The 16,835-nt window shown below is 46.8% G+C and overlaps 2 protein-coding genes across 2 annotated transcripts; one reads left to right on the plus strand and one right to left on the minus strand.

Annotated features, from left to right (window-relative positions):
* Window positions 1-1,297: 1,297 nt before the first annotated feature.
* On the minus strand, window positions 1,298-9,289 carry EMC8 (ER membrane protein complex subunit 8). The gene is made up of 5 exons (XM_037409120.1): window positions 8,984-9,289; window positions 4,303-4,379; window positions 2,835-2,904; window positions 2,248-2,342; window positions 1,298-1,961 (listed from the first exon to the last, which is right to left on the minus strand). The coding sequence occupies exons 1-5, from the start codon at window positions 9,191-9,193 to the stop codon at window positions 1,802-1,804; spliced, it is 612 nt and encodes a 203-aa protein (XP_037265017.1). The 5' UTR covers window positions 9,194-9,289; the 3' UTR covers window positions 1,298-1,801.
* A 41-nt stretch (window positions 9,290-9,330) lies between these two features.
* Window positions 9,331-13,356, plus strand: LOC119157817. The gene is made up of 5 exons (XM_037409121.1): window positions 9,331-9,445; window positions 10,294-10,373; window positions 10,937-11,104; window positions 12,209-12,340; window positions 13,090-13,356. The coding sequence occupies exons 2-5, from the start codon at window positions 10,295-10,297 to the stop codon at window positions 13,224-13,226; spliced, it is 516 nt and encodes a 171-aa protein (XP_037265018.1). The 5' UTR covers window positions 9,331-9,445; window position 10,294; the 3' UTR covers window positions 13,227-13,356.
* Window positions 13,357-16,835: the final 3,479 nt, after the last annotated feature.

Raw genomic sequence — 16,835 nt, forward strand, 5'->3', positions numbered from 1 at the left:
AACATCTGCCTCTAGAACAATAGGTGAGATTTCACGAGGTGTTTGTACCAAGCAAGACAACAGCCTTCTTCCTGCAGTGTGGGATTTGCAGGGTCTACTCTGAACACACATTGCCAGAGCACTGCCGTTTCCAGGATATCTTCTCATACAGCCATGGACGTGTAATAAAACAGCCACTGGAATGTGTTTATCTTGCTGTTTGTGAGCTAGACACATGTTTTCATTCAACAAGTGAAAACATTTTCCTTTCCCGGAAGCCTACCTGACTCATGCTTAGGAAAAGCTACCAAGTGCCAATCTCTTCTGTAATGCCTGTCACACCTTACTACTGCATAGCAGGGAGACAAACTCAACTGTCCAAACCTTCATCTCCTCCTCAGACAGGGAGCTGAACCTCAGACCTCACCTCGTGGCTTTGTGGAATCTGAACTGCAGGGAACTCCACAGCAGGACCCAAACAGAGGCATCCTGATTCTACTCACTGCTTCATAAAGGGATTTCAGCCTTACTCCATCTCTTGGCAAGACCAAGAGTAAAACTTGTGCTTATAGAAATAGAAGCAGAGGTAGGCCAAGACGATTTGACAGTCTCATCCTGTGTTTTAAAATTAGAAAACTGAGCAAAAAGCAGGAACTTGGAGAGAGGCAGATTGTTTGGTGGACAAGTGAATCTTCCTTGTAAAAACATTTCTGGGTAGGAAGAAAAGGAAATCTAGAAAAACTGTTGCAGGTTGAGGCTATGTTTAACTACAGTTTGACAAACAACCTGGAGGAGTAAGGCAACAAGACTTCCAAAGAACTGTACTACTCTGATATCAAGCTTCATTGTCCAGTAAACTTAAGTTAAGAATAACTTAAATTTTAATTAGAAAGCTAGAAAGGAGCTGAACTAGACTATATCTAGGCTCCTTCACTCAACATACTCAGATCGCTTGCCTTCAACTTGGAGAGATGCATTTCAGACCTACTTAAATGGACACCGTATGAACCAGCTGAAAATGAGATCGGTTTATAAAACCCCAAAAGGCTGCATAAAATTAATAAGGTATTTCCCTCTTCTTTTGTAGACCCAAACTGCTCTAGAACTGACATTCAGACTCATCACTATACTTCCAGTTCTTTTTACAAATCATTAGTATTTGTTTTTACCTTGGGTTTAACATATTCCATCAATAACTGTGGCTGTATGCCTATGGAGAGCAGGAATCACCGTAGCGTTTGGGAATACTGCTTTAACACATTCTCTGTAGCTGTGTCATGCCAAACCACTGCAAAACAGGTGACACGTGAGTACGGTACATTGTCCTCAGCAGTTTGCATTTTACTGTGCCGACAGATATACATTTCCAGGCCATAAGAAACTGTTAACCTTACATTTTATGTATTTGACCTTAAAATTTCTCATCTGAGGACACGACTGAGGTTTTTTTTAAAGTTATTTCCAGAAATCATTAAAAAGTAACCTCTCTAAAGATTAGAAAAGCTTAGTCAAAACTTTGTGATACCAGCAGTAGGGACAAGCAGAAGTAGTTCTGGTTTCGAAGGAAGAGCAACATTCACTACAACTGGGAGGGCGTCCATGTGGACAGCTGTAACTGACAGTTTGCAGTTCTTCCAATGAATCTCACAAAAAAGATTCAATGGCTTATGGACACATCACTCTGCAATGTGACATGCCACTCCTTTTTAATCAGTCAGATTTCCACACAAGGTACTGAATATTCTGTTTACATTCAAAAATAGCACTTTTCTCTCTTCAGTACATAGTGGGAATGCCCATAAATTAGTCAGTAGAAACCTCTCTAACACAGGTGGAGGACAGCTTTGTTGATCTCTGGGTTTGTCCAGTCATTCCGGATATCATCCAGGTGATTATCAAAATCTACAAGCGACTCGTATGACTTGCTGTCCAAGAGAGATGCAGCGATTCTCTGGGCTTCGGTCCAATCTTCACAAAAATCACTAGGACATAAAATAACCAGGAATAAATAGTAATCACAAAGAAAATATTCACCACCTCCTCCTCTCTGGAAATTAAGCCACACTCTGCAGTGTGGTCATACCACTGCCTGGCTGCAGAAGCCAGCTCTTCTCTCCCACTACAGCAAAAAACAGCTTTAAAAACACTGTCAGCTACACCCACTGCCCGTACAGTGTCACTCAGCTACAATCGAAGTTTTGCCCTTAACCCCGCAACCTGTTTTTCCTTACTACCCCAACACAAGTAAACTCTGTGAAGTTTACTCACATGTGTGGGTCCTTGCACCTCCACTTGTTCTCGTGAAGCTCATACACATGAATGGCAGGCTCTACACACTCCATCGTAAACTTGGTGTTATCAACCTGTGCAACAGAAAAACAGCAGCTTAGTCTCCTCAAGATCCAAAGTAAAGAGATGAAATAAAAAACAAAGTCAGTTTTTACCGACAGGGCACCTTACACTAACTTGTCCACTATTCTACCTTCAAGTGAGCCAAACTTTTCACATTTGAATTGCCAACACCTTTTGTCACTGCAGTAAGGAGGCAAAGCACCATTTGAGTCATAAAAGACAAGAGTTTAAGTCACAGAGGGGGTCTAAAGTCTCGAATAAGCTCAGGCCTCCACTTCCTTTGAGATGACAGAGAGCTAACTGCAGTCTCTCTGCAGACTTACTAAGAACTTCACTGGCTACACGTCATTGCATCTCTTCCCCTGAGCATTTGGAAGGAAAGAGCAAATTAGTTACTTCACTATTATAGGATCCAGAGAACAGCAGTTAAATGGCTAGTCCAACACCACGGTCATAACATTAACAGTTCAGAAAGAGAGGTGGGGGAAAATGAAGTAATTTACCATGATGAGCGCTGTATCGTTAAAGCCCTCTGCAATTCTGGAGGCCACCTTTTCCGCAACCTGGTTTGGACTGCAGCAGAAGGTAAAAGTAACTGTGTTATGCGAACCATGACATTTCAGCTGAAACCAGCAGGAAATATGTTTAAAGAGATGTGAGAATTACACTGCATGCTTACAAACAGGAAAAAGACATCAAGCTGATGCTACATTTGATTGAAGTCAGAAGGCCAAGAAAACCCCAGCTCCTCTCTTCAGCACACGATCTGGATCTCAGCTACGCTTAGGCAATGGGTTTTTGAACAGCAAAACGCTCACTGCAGATTTTATGTGGAATCAACCTTCTCCTACCTTCTTCCACCAGACCAAAGACCACAGCCACCTTTGCCCTGGCAGGCATTTAAAAAAGAAACTGAGTCTCCATTTGAACCCGCTCACTGCCCAGCTTCTCTACCAAAACCAGATAATCTTTTAGAGGAAAACCTTTACCGTGCTTCAAAGATTACAATCTCTATGTGGTGCCAGCTATATTCAGAAATGAAATTGGGAGTTTAAAAAAAAAAAAGACTGTGATATTCTTTCAAACCTCAAATAGAACAGACAAACTGTATCTTCTCCTTAAAAATGTCTCCAGCAGACTTATTTCCCTTAAAAGGAAAGGGCAAATAATGCCCTTATCCCTGCTAGATACCTTAGCAGTCACAGGTTTTACTTAAAAAACATACTTGAGACCAAAGGATATAGATTAACAAGGTAACTGGAACACAGCATAATACTTTAAACAAGCTGTTCATACTTGTTTTAGATGCAAGTAGGATGTACCCTCATTAGTCCTGATACTGGATTTGTCTAATAGATCCAGGGGAAAATATTTGATACACATATCTAAAATTGCCTTGTGGCTCCACAGGAAGGTCCCCTTATTGCTTATTGAGTAATCTGAGTTAGCTAGCAGGGGAAAAGAAAATGACTAATCTTGGGAAAAATAAGTGAAAAGAGATATTGCTGCTTGACTGACATCGTCTTCCATTTCAAGAGCATCCCTTTACCACGTAAGAAAACGCTTCGGTAAAACTCAGGAGACAATTAAGTAGTTTAGTAAGAATTAGGTCACTTCTGAAAGACTTTCCGAAAGATACTCAGAGTCATTTGAGTTTACAAGATATATGCTGCACAAGCAAAGCTGCCTGTGAATTTTTGGCCATTTCCCTGACAACTGTAATTAAACTGGCTGGCAGTCATTCAAAGACTGGCCTTTTATAGTATCCACTAAAGAAGAGTGATTCTGGAAAGACTGGGGTTTCTGCACCTGAACAAAGGCCACATCCACCAGCACCACAAAGACAATGTGAAACCAGATGACAGTTGTCAAAGTTAATCAACACGCATGATTTATGTTGATGATTTTTGTTGGCAGAGTACAAAGTACAACATAAAAGAGCAAACAGAAGGAAATATTGCACCAACACACCTGGCATCTTTCACGCGTTCATTTGCTTGGTAATATCCAGCTATCACGTAGCTATTCTCTTTGCACCAAGAGTCAATCTGAAAAAGCAATTGGAACAATTAAGCCCAGGGAAAAAAAGAAGAAACCCCACAGAACTAAGGAAATCTCATGCCTGCCCTGCAAGTAAAACTGCAATCGAAACATTACAAATTTTTGCCAAGTGCTTCTTTAAATATATATTTATATATATTTATGCCCGCACTCATACACAGCGTTTGGCTAATTTAACTAGAACAGAGAAACCAAATTGAACATTCAGAGAACGGTGGAAAACATTAACCAAATAGAGCAAAAGAGCAAGAAGTTACCTTAGACAAAACCTGGCCTAAACTCAAATGACAGGACTGGGAGAGAGCTTCAGCAGCACTGCCTGGGAGAGGAGCCTAGGCCTTACCTATTGCTGTTTGGCTGCTTTCTGTTAGTGTTCATCTGACAGACTTCAGAAAGTGTTCACCATGTGGATGTGTGACTGTACTGTCATTTCAAAAAGAGCTTGTTGATTTTACTTCTAATGTAACATTGCCAGGTTAAAATGTAAGCATTTTTAACCTTAATTAGAAAATAAAGCTTGAGGTAAAAGGTAAACGTGAGGCAGCAAAAAGCTGTCTCATTTACCGTTTTTTTCAACCCACTCTGTCACAAAAGGATTTTGCAATAAAATTGTTTTTCTTTGAGGGTTCCTCCTTATTTAATATGCTTAAAAGTATGGATTTCTTTGCATATAATCTACACAATGTTTGATTTACACAAGTATAAAACTTTATGTAGCTTTGTTGTTTTTTTGGATATTTTTTTAGTGCAGTTTCAGCATGTGCACACTGCTGTTCTTTCAGCTTTACGCTGGATCTGAATTCCTCCTGCTGAGTCTGTCTTGCTTTGAAAATACATATATATATATATGATGTTTCCCCTTATAATTGAGGATATCAAGTCAGCATAATACAGAGCCCTGTAAGACAGAAATGGAGAAAGCAGCTAGAATTTTCCTTTGCAGTCCCTAGAGAGCATGTATCAAAAAAACCTCAACAGCTATATTAAAATGGAGTCCAAAAATATATTTGATGCTGACCTGTCGCATCCTCTAAATCAAATCAATCTCTGTTTTTTAGCTGTAATTAAAGTATTAGACTGCATAAACGAACAATCAAGCCATGTGAATAATCCCTCTTCTACAAGGGATGACATGGATTTACGTGATATATATATATAACAAAAATAAAAAAAAAAGCTGGGTAGCCCTGCTATAGCTGAGGGTCAACTGCTGTTTCAATTACAAACCCATTTTGAGGGCTTAGGACTATGGTTTTAATTTTTAGTGGCTTGAAAGCTTAGCATTAAAGCCAGAAGCCCAGATACTAAAATTAATAATAATGAAAAAAAAGCCCACCAATTTAAAAATTAAAAACCTTAGATCTAAATCAATTTTTGTTGCGTATCGAAAAAGGTCTTAAAAAAAAGAGTATGATTTTTAAGTTCTCAGTTCCCTAAGTAGTAATTAAAAACTGCTTCCATTAAAAAAAATAAAAAGGGGGGGGGGGAATCTTTTTGGAATTAAAGCTGTATCCACCTGCAATTTCCAAACACTCTCTAGCTGTGGCACTATCACTACAGGTAGCCTTAGCATCAATTAGCCCCTGGTATTTTTAGTCATGCCCAGCCCTGACAAGGGCAAGCCAACAGGGGACAAATTGTATTTTGCTTCCACACAGCGTGTGTCATCCCTGAAAAATCAGAAGTGGCCTGCCCTCTGATGCACTGGAGCCACCAAAGGTGGGCGGCAAGGGGGTTTGGAAGAGTCCTGGGAGGGGCAAGGCTGTCCCCTACTGCCTCTGACCACGGTCCCAGGTGGTGGGGAGCCAGCCATGCGAACAAGGGGGAAGTGCTGCTTGGTTTGTTTTTTTGTTTTTGTTTTGTTTTTTTTTTTTTTTTTTTTAGAAGATGTGGTTGCAAAACCACATCAATTACCTGAGAAATTCAAAGGCACAAAAGAACCCTATGTGAAACTTAATTCACTTTTTCTTTAATGACTCTGTTTTGGAAATGGATTTCAAACTGACAAGCCAAAGTGCAAATTAAATGCACACACTTCTGCTCTGTCCTACAGAGCTACAAACCCTCAAGCACTGTTGCATGTTTAATAAAATCTAATTTTGTTGTTTTCTTGTACCTAGGCTGATGCTAAAGCACTGCTCACAATTTTTAGAAGTTAGCACATGAACAAGCCTGTTTGAAAGTATCCCCTCTATTTTCAAATTAAATCTGGAGCCTATTGCCCCCATTTGACTGGGATATCTGGGATAACTCAGGTCAGAGAACAAGAGGTGAAACTTGTGGGGGTGGTTCTAGAAAACCCTCACACGTACAACCAGGCCACTGCTTGACCAAGAATCAGCAGGAATTGAACTCGAAGTGAAACAGATCCCATCAAAACCTGCCAAAGCTTTGAAATCCTTTAGAAACAGAGGCGCTTCGCTACAAACACTGAGTTCCAACTGTGCTAATTCCACTGATTTATTCAGTAATCACACGTTATGTTGCATGGAATAGGCAAGAGCGCCCTCCTGTTAAACCATAAACCAATAAAATCCAATTTTCATAGCTGCAGTGCCACTATTTATTGACACCTTTGCCTTTGTTTAAACAATGAACAGGAGCAAAAGGCCTCGGGCTCTTGTCAAGTGCTGTGTTTTAAAGCTGCCAAGTATCACAGGAATCACCAAATGTGACCGCAAACCACAATATGTCTTAGCAGGTCCTAATTAATGTGGGAAATGCCAGGGGTTTCTGATCTTTAACTTAACTTTTTGTATCAAAAACCAAGAGCAAAGACGTAAGACTGCCATTTCTTTGGTTCCATAATGATTTGCTTACTGTAGATGTGGCAAGACTATTTCAGATGTTGCAAGAAACAGGATTAACTTCCTAATAATCTGATCCCCGTAGCAAGATCTACACTACAAAACTACACTGAAGGCCTGAAGTTCAGGAAAATTCACTGTCAACAACCCTGTAGAAAGACATCTAACCCTGATTTGAAGTCAAACCCTACGCCTACTTTCAATATACTATTATACATATTATTCTCCACTCCACTATCAACTTCCGGGTACTCATTCCCAGAGGAAAACCAAATTACCATCATTCAAAAAGGTACAGTCAAGCCTTGTCTACATTAAAGCAATTATAAACAGTATTATTAAATTTTCCCAAGCAGTTACATGAGAAAAATCCTAAGCAGAAACAGATTACACTAGCAGCATACATTTCTGTGTTACTCCTGGTGTTGTTACAGCAGCGTAAATATATTTAAGACTGACAAATTTTGTGTGCTCCGCAGCAGTATGGCAAACTTAAATGGCCAGGACTCAGGCTCAGCTGCCATTCCTATGCCTCTGGCTGTATTTCATCATATCCAGGCTTCAGAAAGATCCCAACATTCCCATCACATTATCTCAACTGGAGAAAACCGGAATTTATTTACAAATCAATATTCTTTGATAAAGTGATCTATTAAACTGAGAGGAACATTTAGGCCAAGTAGTCTAGAAGAATCAGAAATTAGTTATTTTTACGGATACCAATAAGAGATGGATTTTCATCTACTAATGACGACAAATCTTAAAATGGATAGTAAAGTCCAGAGCTCACATAACACCTGGATCCCACTTTAGTGGTGGCCACACCTACAGTGAAGGTGCCAAAGTACTACTTTGCCTCTAGATTTGCAGCAGCCCACCCCAACTCCCTGTAACGATAAAATCCAAGCACGTTTCACTCTGTCCACCTAATGATTTTGACAAAGGGACTCTCACCAAATGCCAGGTGGGACGGAGCCGTGGCCCAAAGAATTATGGCTCCCAGTCCTCATGACCAGGGGGACTGAGATTGGAAAGCACTGGCCCTACAGTCCAGAGATCGTCCTCATCCTGCCTATGTGACAACAGGGGGAAATGGATTATCCCACAATGACTTACTGCAAGGCTCTTCCACAGTGGTGGGCGAGGTATGGCGAGGTATAAGGTATCGTAACAAGGAGTGCCTGGCTTCCCCTGGTTATCCCATGGTTACCTAACCAACAGCAAGCGTGCAAGATCCCAACTGAGATTTCAAACCCAAGCCAGCCCTGCAGTATGAATACACTCCATTTTTCCTTCCTATGTAGGCTAACGGCTTCCATAAATGGGGATAGTACATGAAATACACACTTAATGCACACCTATACACTCTTGGAGACAAGCATGCCCTTTTCCAATTAGCTAATATTGCTTTGAAGTATCTTAAAGGTAGGCTGGGAAAAGCTCTTTCTGCTGTAGAATAAGGACATTCCTTCTGGGAGTGATCTGGGGATAATGATACCAATATAAATAGCAGTTTTGCTGCACTGGAAAAGAAATTAGACAAAACTACAAGGCTCTGTAGCAGAAAGTTGTACAGTGGACAAGTCTCGGGTTTTTTTTCCACTCTGGACACACTCCACTCACCCCACAGACCTGCCTGCCGCTAGCACAGGCTGGCAGCGCTACCCCAGCGTCCCCAGCTCCCTCTGCACCAGCCCCTCCTCGCCCCAGCCGCAACCCCCAAGCTCAGCCAGGACCCGGAGCCGACCCCCACCAGCCCACCGCTCCCAGGCCGAGAGCCTTACCAGGGTGAGAGCCACCTCCAGCATGGGCGCCAGGGCCAGGGTGCCGTGGAAAAGCGGGATGCAGTCGACGAAGAGTGAGGGGGGCCCGGCCTGGTCACGGCGCGGGGCACCCGACGGCCGCTCGGCCACCAGCAGCCCGTTCACGGCGCAGTGCGGGTACTTAGCACCGTGCAGCACCATTTTGCAGTAAGCTTGAGTGGTCAATTTCATCCTGCCACGGCAGACAGCCCCACGGCCACCGCGCCCCGGCCCCGCCGCCTCCCCTCAGGCCGCCAATTGCCGCCAAGCGCCGCCGGCGCGGTCGTAAAAGTCGAGGGGAAACGGTCCGCCCGCATCCCGTCAGCCTGTTGGGCGGGGGCCGCTCCTTTGCGGCTTCTCTCTCGCCCGCGCCTCCCGGCGTGCACCGCGCTTCCGCTCGGCAGCTCCTTCCGGTCGCAGCCCGGCGTAGAGGACGGTCGCCAGGTCGTAGGGCCGCGGCGGGCAGCGGGGCTGGGAGGGGGGTACGGGGGCTGCCCTCTCCCCGCCGCTTACAGGGCGAGCCCTCCCCGTCTCCTCCACCCGCCCCGGGGGGCGGCGGGCGGCCAGGGCAGCCCGGGCCGGGGGGGGTGATGAGGGGGGAGAGCTGCGGCCGTCCCCTCCCCTTGAAGGGGCCTCAGCGCTGTGCCGTGTCGCAGCGGCGTCATATCGGCGGTGTTACGTCGTGTCGGACGGGTGGGAGGCGTCACCGCCGTGGGTGACACCGTGGGGGAAGCGCCTCCCTGCGCCAAGGTCAGGCGTCGGCCGTGGGCTCCGCGCTCACCTCGCGTGGAGGTTCGTGGCTGAGATTAGGGGACCATGAGAAACCCGGATCCTGGAGCGGGGGCGCTGCTTCCGGCGAGCCTTGCATGGGCACCCGAGTCTGTGGGAGAAACCGTTAGGTGTCTGCCCTGCCCTCGGAGATGGCAGTGTTGTTTGCTGCTGAGATGTTTCCTTATTGGATGTGAGACGTGTTTGGACTCGGCTTGCTTGGGGCTCCCGGCTTGCACCTGACTTGGACTGACTTGAACAAGGGAATGCCTTTGAGCTCAAACGTAGGAGGCTGTGGGAGAAAGCAGGGAGAGAAAGGCTGATCCAGGTCACTGTAATGGGGGAATGTCCTAGAAAAGCCCAGAGCGGTTTGGTGTGATGTGCTGCCCTTCGAAGAAGGGACCGGAAACCTCTAGACTGGTTTTTCTTTTTTACTGATTAGTGGAAAATAGTATTATTTCACCTTTGTGTGTTTGATGTCTTCACCTGACACTGACTTACCTGCTGCTGTTTTGTGCCGACAGGATGTTGGCTGCCAGGGCATTCAGCCTCATTGGGAAGAGAGCCATTTCCACCTCCATCTGCGTGAGAGCGCATGGACATGGTAGGTGGCAACTGCTTTGGTGTTTTAGTAAGGGTGATAAAAATACCCACTTTAACAGAAGAACACAAAAAGCTGCTGCTGGGGCTTGGGTAAGGAAAGAAATGGGATAGATGGGGGCTGGTGAGGCTGGTGCTTTGCCTGGTGACAGGAGATCTGAGCAGGGCTGTGCCAGCAGATGGCATTGCAGAGATGCAGGCTGGGCTGACTGCTGCTGGGGAGGCAGCAGGAGCCGAGGGCCAGGCAGAAACTAGAGTGGAAAAACAGGGCTTTTCAATATTTGGTAGGGGAGGTGATCAGTGTGACAGCTAGAAATGGAGATGACTGAGACATTAATGAAGTAGTTTTGGATATTACCTTTTATGGCAATCCCCTTTCTGCTTTATTATGCTTTTAAAATAGCACCCATTTTAAATGCTTCATCTGCAAGCCTTTTCCCTCCTGTATTCCTTAACTGTCATCACCGTTTTGACTGAGCTGTTTTATTTTTTGTATTGTAACCAGTGAGACATGTTTGCGCAGGACTCAGAAGCTTGACTGGGTGTCTCTTCTGTTCCCATGTGCAGCTGGTGTTGTCAAAGCAGAGGATTTCAGTCTCCCAGCCTATGTCGACCGTCGTGACGTTCCCCTCCCTGAAGTGGCCTTTGTAAGGGATCTCTCTGCTCAGCAGAAGGCGCTGAAAGAGAAGGAAAAGGCATCTTGGACTGCTCTGTCCGTCGATGAGAAAGTTGAATGTAGGTACCCAGGGCTTTAAGTAACCTTACAGCTAGCAACAACGTGTTCTGATCTGTTGCATGTTCATTATTGACACCTTTTACTAGAGAGACCACCACAGACAGTGCCTGCTAGGGCAGCTGTTAAACCCTGCTCTTTCCAATGGCTCTGCAAGCAGAGCCATGAGCCATGAAGGAGCTTTGTTAATTACGATGGAGCTTCCTGTGCAGAGATCAGTGGTTTGTGTTCCTGGGATCCTTGGTGGGGTTTCAAAAAGTTTGAAGTGCCTGCTGTGGTGTCTGTTATGTACCTGAAGTCAAGTTTGGTAATTTTTCCCTCTTCCAGAAATCAGATAATTATATTTATTTCTTGATTCCCTTCTGCTTTCAACAAGCCAGAAAATAATCTTTATTACAACAATATGCAGTTGTTAGTCTAGCTGAGTAAAATGAACCTTGTGTATTTGAATGTTAATGACTGCTGACCTTATCATTACCAAATTTCAGCTAATTAAAGTGCCAAGCAGGCGTTCTGACTTGCAAATAAAACTGCATCATCTTTTCTAGCTGCCGTTATGGTATGTAAGTGAGAACCTGATATGTGAGCAGTGCTGTGTCCACCTGTGTCAAAGTGAGAAGGTTTAAAAATCTTCTGGGGACTGCTCAAACGTTCATAAGCACGAAATTCAAAAGCTTGTGGACCTTAGTGGCAAAGCTGAGAGAAACCCTTTGAGATGCAGGTGTTCCTGTTGAAATTACTTGTGGTAGGAAGCTTTGTGGTCAATAACTGTACTGGGAATTGGAGGGAGGGAAGTAGAGCTCAGTTTTCACCTTCTGTCAGGCCTCTAAGGCAACTCTTGCACAACTTCACAATAATCTATGAAATGGAGACTAACACTGACCTGGTGGGGGGTGAAATACATGTGGGGATGGTGAAACACAGCTCATTTACTTTGGCACAAGTGCCTTGGTCTTGGCATGGGAGAGGCCACCTAATTCAGAAGCTCTTCTAACACCCTTTCCCCTTTGATCAGCTTTAGGCTTCGGTCATGTCCCTCTGGAGAGAGGTGTGTTGCCTGCAAGTCGCAGGAAAAGTCAAAGAAATTATTTGATGCTTTTTTGCAGTGTATCGTATCAAATTTAACGAGAGCTACGCAGAAATGAACAGAGGAACAAACGAGTGGAAGACCGTCCTCGGTGGAGTACTGTTCTTTCTTGGTGTAACTGGGCTCATCCTCCTTTGGCAGAAACATTTTAGTAAGTAAATGCCGTACAATGCTAACTCTCAAATGGAGAGCAAGATAATTGATACCTGATTGGAAAGGAGAGAATTCTCTGTAAACTGCTCTGTGGGGTCAGTGGTGTATCAAACAGCCATTCCAGTGGCCTTCTGGCAGTTGCTGTTTGTTAGTCTCTGAAAACTCAGTTCTGGAGTTGTAACTTAACGGCAGTCAGCAGGTATATAATGTAAATATTCAGGAAGCTGAGTCATAGAGAGGTGAAGGTGGTGGAGAGAGCTTTGGTGGGAGGAGAGGAAAAGGAGGGGGAAGAGTGGTGATACTACTGATCCCAGAGCCTCCCATTTCTGTGAAACCTGCTGTCGTAAAAGCTTGGTAGTAAACAGTTGGGTTTCTGCCATGTTTGGCTTCCTTCCCAGCTAACGATCCTACCTCGAGGGAGCCCTCCAGCTGCTGTAAGGCAGAGCGTGCAGCTAAATGAGCTGCTCTCCGTCGGGAGGCTTCGTCTACTTGTGGCAAAAGCAGGCAAAGGCTGTTGTTTTGGTATGAGCCTTTGCCGATAAACGAAAGGGCTAGCGGGAACCTGGTGTGAGCTGAACGCTTCAGAAATTGGGTGTAGGGAGCGTAGGTTGGAGCAGATGATGGCATGCACATGATCGGCGCTGGTGGCTTTGGGAGGAAAAGCTTTTCATTGGTGAAACTTGCGCCTCAGTTCCCAAGTTGCTTGTTTTGTATCACGATGTAATTCCGCCTGCTTTTGAATTGCAGTGTATGGCCCTATTCCGCACACCTTTTCTGATGAGTGGCTGTCAGCGCAGACGAAGAGAATGTTGGACATGCGGGTCAATCCTGTGGAGGGCATCAGTTCCCAGTGGGATTTTGAGAAGAATGAATGGAAGAAATGAAGCAACTCAGTGGAACCTGCCCTGCTTGAATATGAAATGATTCCATCACCTGTGTGTGACCTCGTTGCTTATGTACTGGAACAACCTCTCCACCTACATAGATGCTAATAAATGTCTGGTTAACTTGAAAGTTTCCTTTTGTTGGTCTTGGAATGCATTTGTTGTGATGGTAAACTGTATTGCAGGTTGAGGAGCAGGGCTTTCCTTAGATAGTCTTGTCCTGGTTGGTCCATAAGCCATTGGAGGGAGTGTTTCTGGGGCACAGCCAGGAGTCCCACGGTGTAGAGGTCTGAGCTACATGTAACATAAGCAGATCCCAGCTCCTGCAGAGGCTCAGTGGCCTGTAACCACTCCAAAAATAGCATGTCGTGCTCCAAAAGGCAGCGGTGCGAGTCAAACTGAGCAGGTTGTGTGGTGGAAATCCACGCTGCTCGGTCTGTCTGCCCTCATAAAGAGAACATGTTCTCAACTGTGTGGGTGAGCTGCAGACCTCGCTCCAGCATCCTGTGCAGACTGGAGCGAGGAACAGAGAATTACTAGATCTAGTTCAGCCCACAATAGGTTTAGCTGAAACCCCAAAGCTCGTTTCATGCCTTGCCTCTTGGGTGAGGTGATGGTGTCCAGAGGAGATTACTGCAGCTGAGAGAGGGAAAGAAATGCTACATTTAGTGGGAGCATCTCAGAGCTTTTATTAAATGCAGTGGTCTGAGCAAGTTCTGGTTCATGGCTTCATGTTTTCAGGGCTTGAGCTGAGAAAGCTGGTGCCTTTGCTTTGCTTTGCCTGCAGCTGCTGAATTTCTCCCTTCGGCTAATCTGGTATGTGTCCCCTAGGCTTTCTGTAGGCAAACTTCTGTCTGAGGTTTAAAAATGCCCCTCTGAAGATGAAAGCAAGCTTCAACTTCCATTTGCTCTTTTTCCTGGTTACAGGACTGTCGTGGTTTTAAATCCATGCAAGTGTTTAGCAGTGATGGAAAGACTGGAGGCGGGGGGTGGAGTGGGTGCAGGGGTGCATCTTGGCCACTTGTGGCCTGCTGTGCTGGGGCTGGCCAGCCTTTGCCTTCCAGCCAGAGAAATTGGGGGAAGGTTTTTAAGGTGGGAGTTAAGCGATGTCTTGCTCTTCTGGCATCTGAAAGGTCCCTTGGGTAAAGTATTTGTCTCTGAGGTGCTGAGAGGGATCACAGAACAGTTCGGGTTGGAAGGGACCCTAAAGCCCCCCCAGTTCCACCCCCCCGCCAGGGGCAGGGACACCTGCCATAGCCCAGGTTGCCCCCAGCCCCGTCCAGCCTGGCCTGGGACACTGCCAGGGATGGGGCACCCACAGCTGCTCCGGGCAGCCTGGGCCAGCACCTCGCTGCCCTCACGGGGAAGAATTTCTTCCTCATCTCTAATCTAAATCCACCCTCTTCCAGCTCAAAGCCACCCCCCTTGTCCTGTCACCACAGGCCCTTGTACAAAGCCCCTCCCCAGGTTTCCTGGCGGCCCCTGTAGGTGCTGGAAGCTGCTCTAAGGTCTCCCCGGAGCCTCCTCTTCCCCGGGCTGAACCAGCCCAGCTCTCCCAGCCCGTCTCCAGGGGAGCGGTGCTCCAGCCCTCGGATCATCTTCGTGGCCTCCCCTGGGCTCGCTCCAGCAGCTCCATGTCCTTCTGATGTTGGGGGCCCCAGAGCTGGATGCAGCACTGTGTGTGTGTGGGGGTGTCAGCAGAGCAGAGGGGGACAATCCCCTCCCTCGACCCGCTGGCCCTGCTGCTTGGGATGCAGCCCAGGGCACAGCTGGTTTTCTGGGCTGCAAACACCCATTGCCAGGTCGTGTTGAGCTTCTCACCCCCCACCACCCCCCAGCCTTTCTCCTCAGGGCTGCTCTCAGTCCAAGGATGAGCAGAAGCCATTCTCAATCTCAAGGACGTTACAAGGCTGACAGAATTGCAGGCTGGTGATGGCTGCATGGTCTTCCCTGTGCTCAGAGTTTGCTTTTCTCTGCCCTTCGCATAGGTCGTGCCTCTGGCAGGCTGATGGTGCTGATCTGGGAGGGGGCTGGCGAGCCGCTAGGTGTATCTGCTCTGAAAAATGGTGTTTTGAAGTACGTGTTGGAGCTGCAGGACTGCTTTACAGCTCCTCTTATTTCCCTTCCTGGATGGGGGAAGAGATGGGCTTATCCTCAGTGCTCCTTTAGCTGCACAACACTCGTGCCACGCTCTGGTTTTTGAGGTAAAGTGCCTTATTCTGAATTCTGCTCTCATTCCCGTGACTGGGAGGAATTAGCATAAGCAGGAGAGAAATCCTGCTGAGTGCAGGGCTTGTACCAGCCTGTAGCATCCCAGAATGAAGCCCAGTGAATGTCGCTGGGATGAAGGAGTTATTCCTCCCAGGGAAGTGCTCCCTTTCACCCTCCCCAAAAGGCTGGGAAAGCCCCAGGGAGCCCAGGAGAGAAACCTGAGCCTTGCCACAGCCCTGGATCCTTATTTCATCCTCCCCTGCCCAGCACCAGCCACTCTCCTCTATCCCCTTCACCTGTCAGCACAGCAGCAGAGACCTGCTGGAGCAACCTGCAGCCGGTAAGTGAGCTGAGTTTGCCAGGGCTCTGCACGCTCCCCTCTTGGCATGTGTCCCCCTTCCTCCGGCTCTTGGCAGAGGGATGCACTGTTGGGAGGGGGGAAGATCTCACCATCCTGTCTGGGATTTTCGGGTGTTTTTTTGCAGATAGCCTTGGATACCAAGAAGCCACTGGAATCCTGATCCTGGGGAGAGAAAAACCATGGGGAGTGGAATGAGCAAGGTACTGGGGGGCCAGGGGACGCTGGCCAGCACGTCCCCCTTGGGCAGGACCTTTCTGCTGCAGCCCAGGGGATTGCTTGCTCCCAGGCCACCACAATGCCCCACATATTTGTATCTTCTCTTTCTCATTCCCCTTTGAAACTTCAAGCACTCAATAAAGGGAATCAAGAAAGCGAAGAGTGACCACCGGGTTTATATCTGAGGTGATGAGCCAAGTGCCTGCGGGTGTTAGAAAAGTGACAGCTGGCTTTAGATGCTCCCCCCTTGGGTGGTAAAGCTGTGGCAGCAGCAACCTCAGGGCTGCTGGGGGTCCCTGCAGGGAGGTGGCTGTGCCTGGAAGCCATGTGCTGCCAAGGGGGAAGTGGGGTTTTACTGCTGCTTCTTGCTCAGCTGAACTCCGGGGCTGGCAGGAGGGATTGATTTCTGTTGGTACCCTTAAATAACTGCTTGGTATGTGAGTTATCCAGTTTAAAATTAGACTCTGGGACAACAACAGAGAGACCAGATCAGGGCAAACTCTCTCTGCGTGGCTCTGTTGTGATTTAACACCGGGGTTTCATCCCCGCCAGACGCAGCCTGACCTGCAAAGAAGCTTTTACAGCCTTCCTGGTGCCTCCAAACCCCCGTGGGGGCCTGGGCTGCCTTTGCCAGGGGCTGGGCTGATGCAGACACATCTGTGGTGCAGGATCCAGCTTTGACTTGATGAGACACAGGGCACAGACATTTGCTGAATCCAGGTGTTTGCACCTCACTGCTGTGAGCTGGGGTTCAGCCAAATGGTAGAAGTGGGCTGGGTGAGACGCAGGGCTGTTGAAAACCCTTCCTACAGCCTCTCAAA

The sequence above is a fragment of the Falco rusticolus genome, chromosome 15 (assembly GCF_015220075.1).
Source record: "Falco rusticolus isolate bFalRus1 chromosome 15, bFalRus1.pri, whole genome shotgun sequence".
NCBI lineage: Eukaryota > Metazoa > Chordata > Aves > Falconiformes > Falconidae > Falco > Falco rusticolus.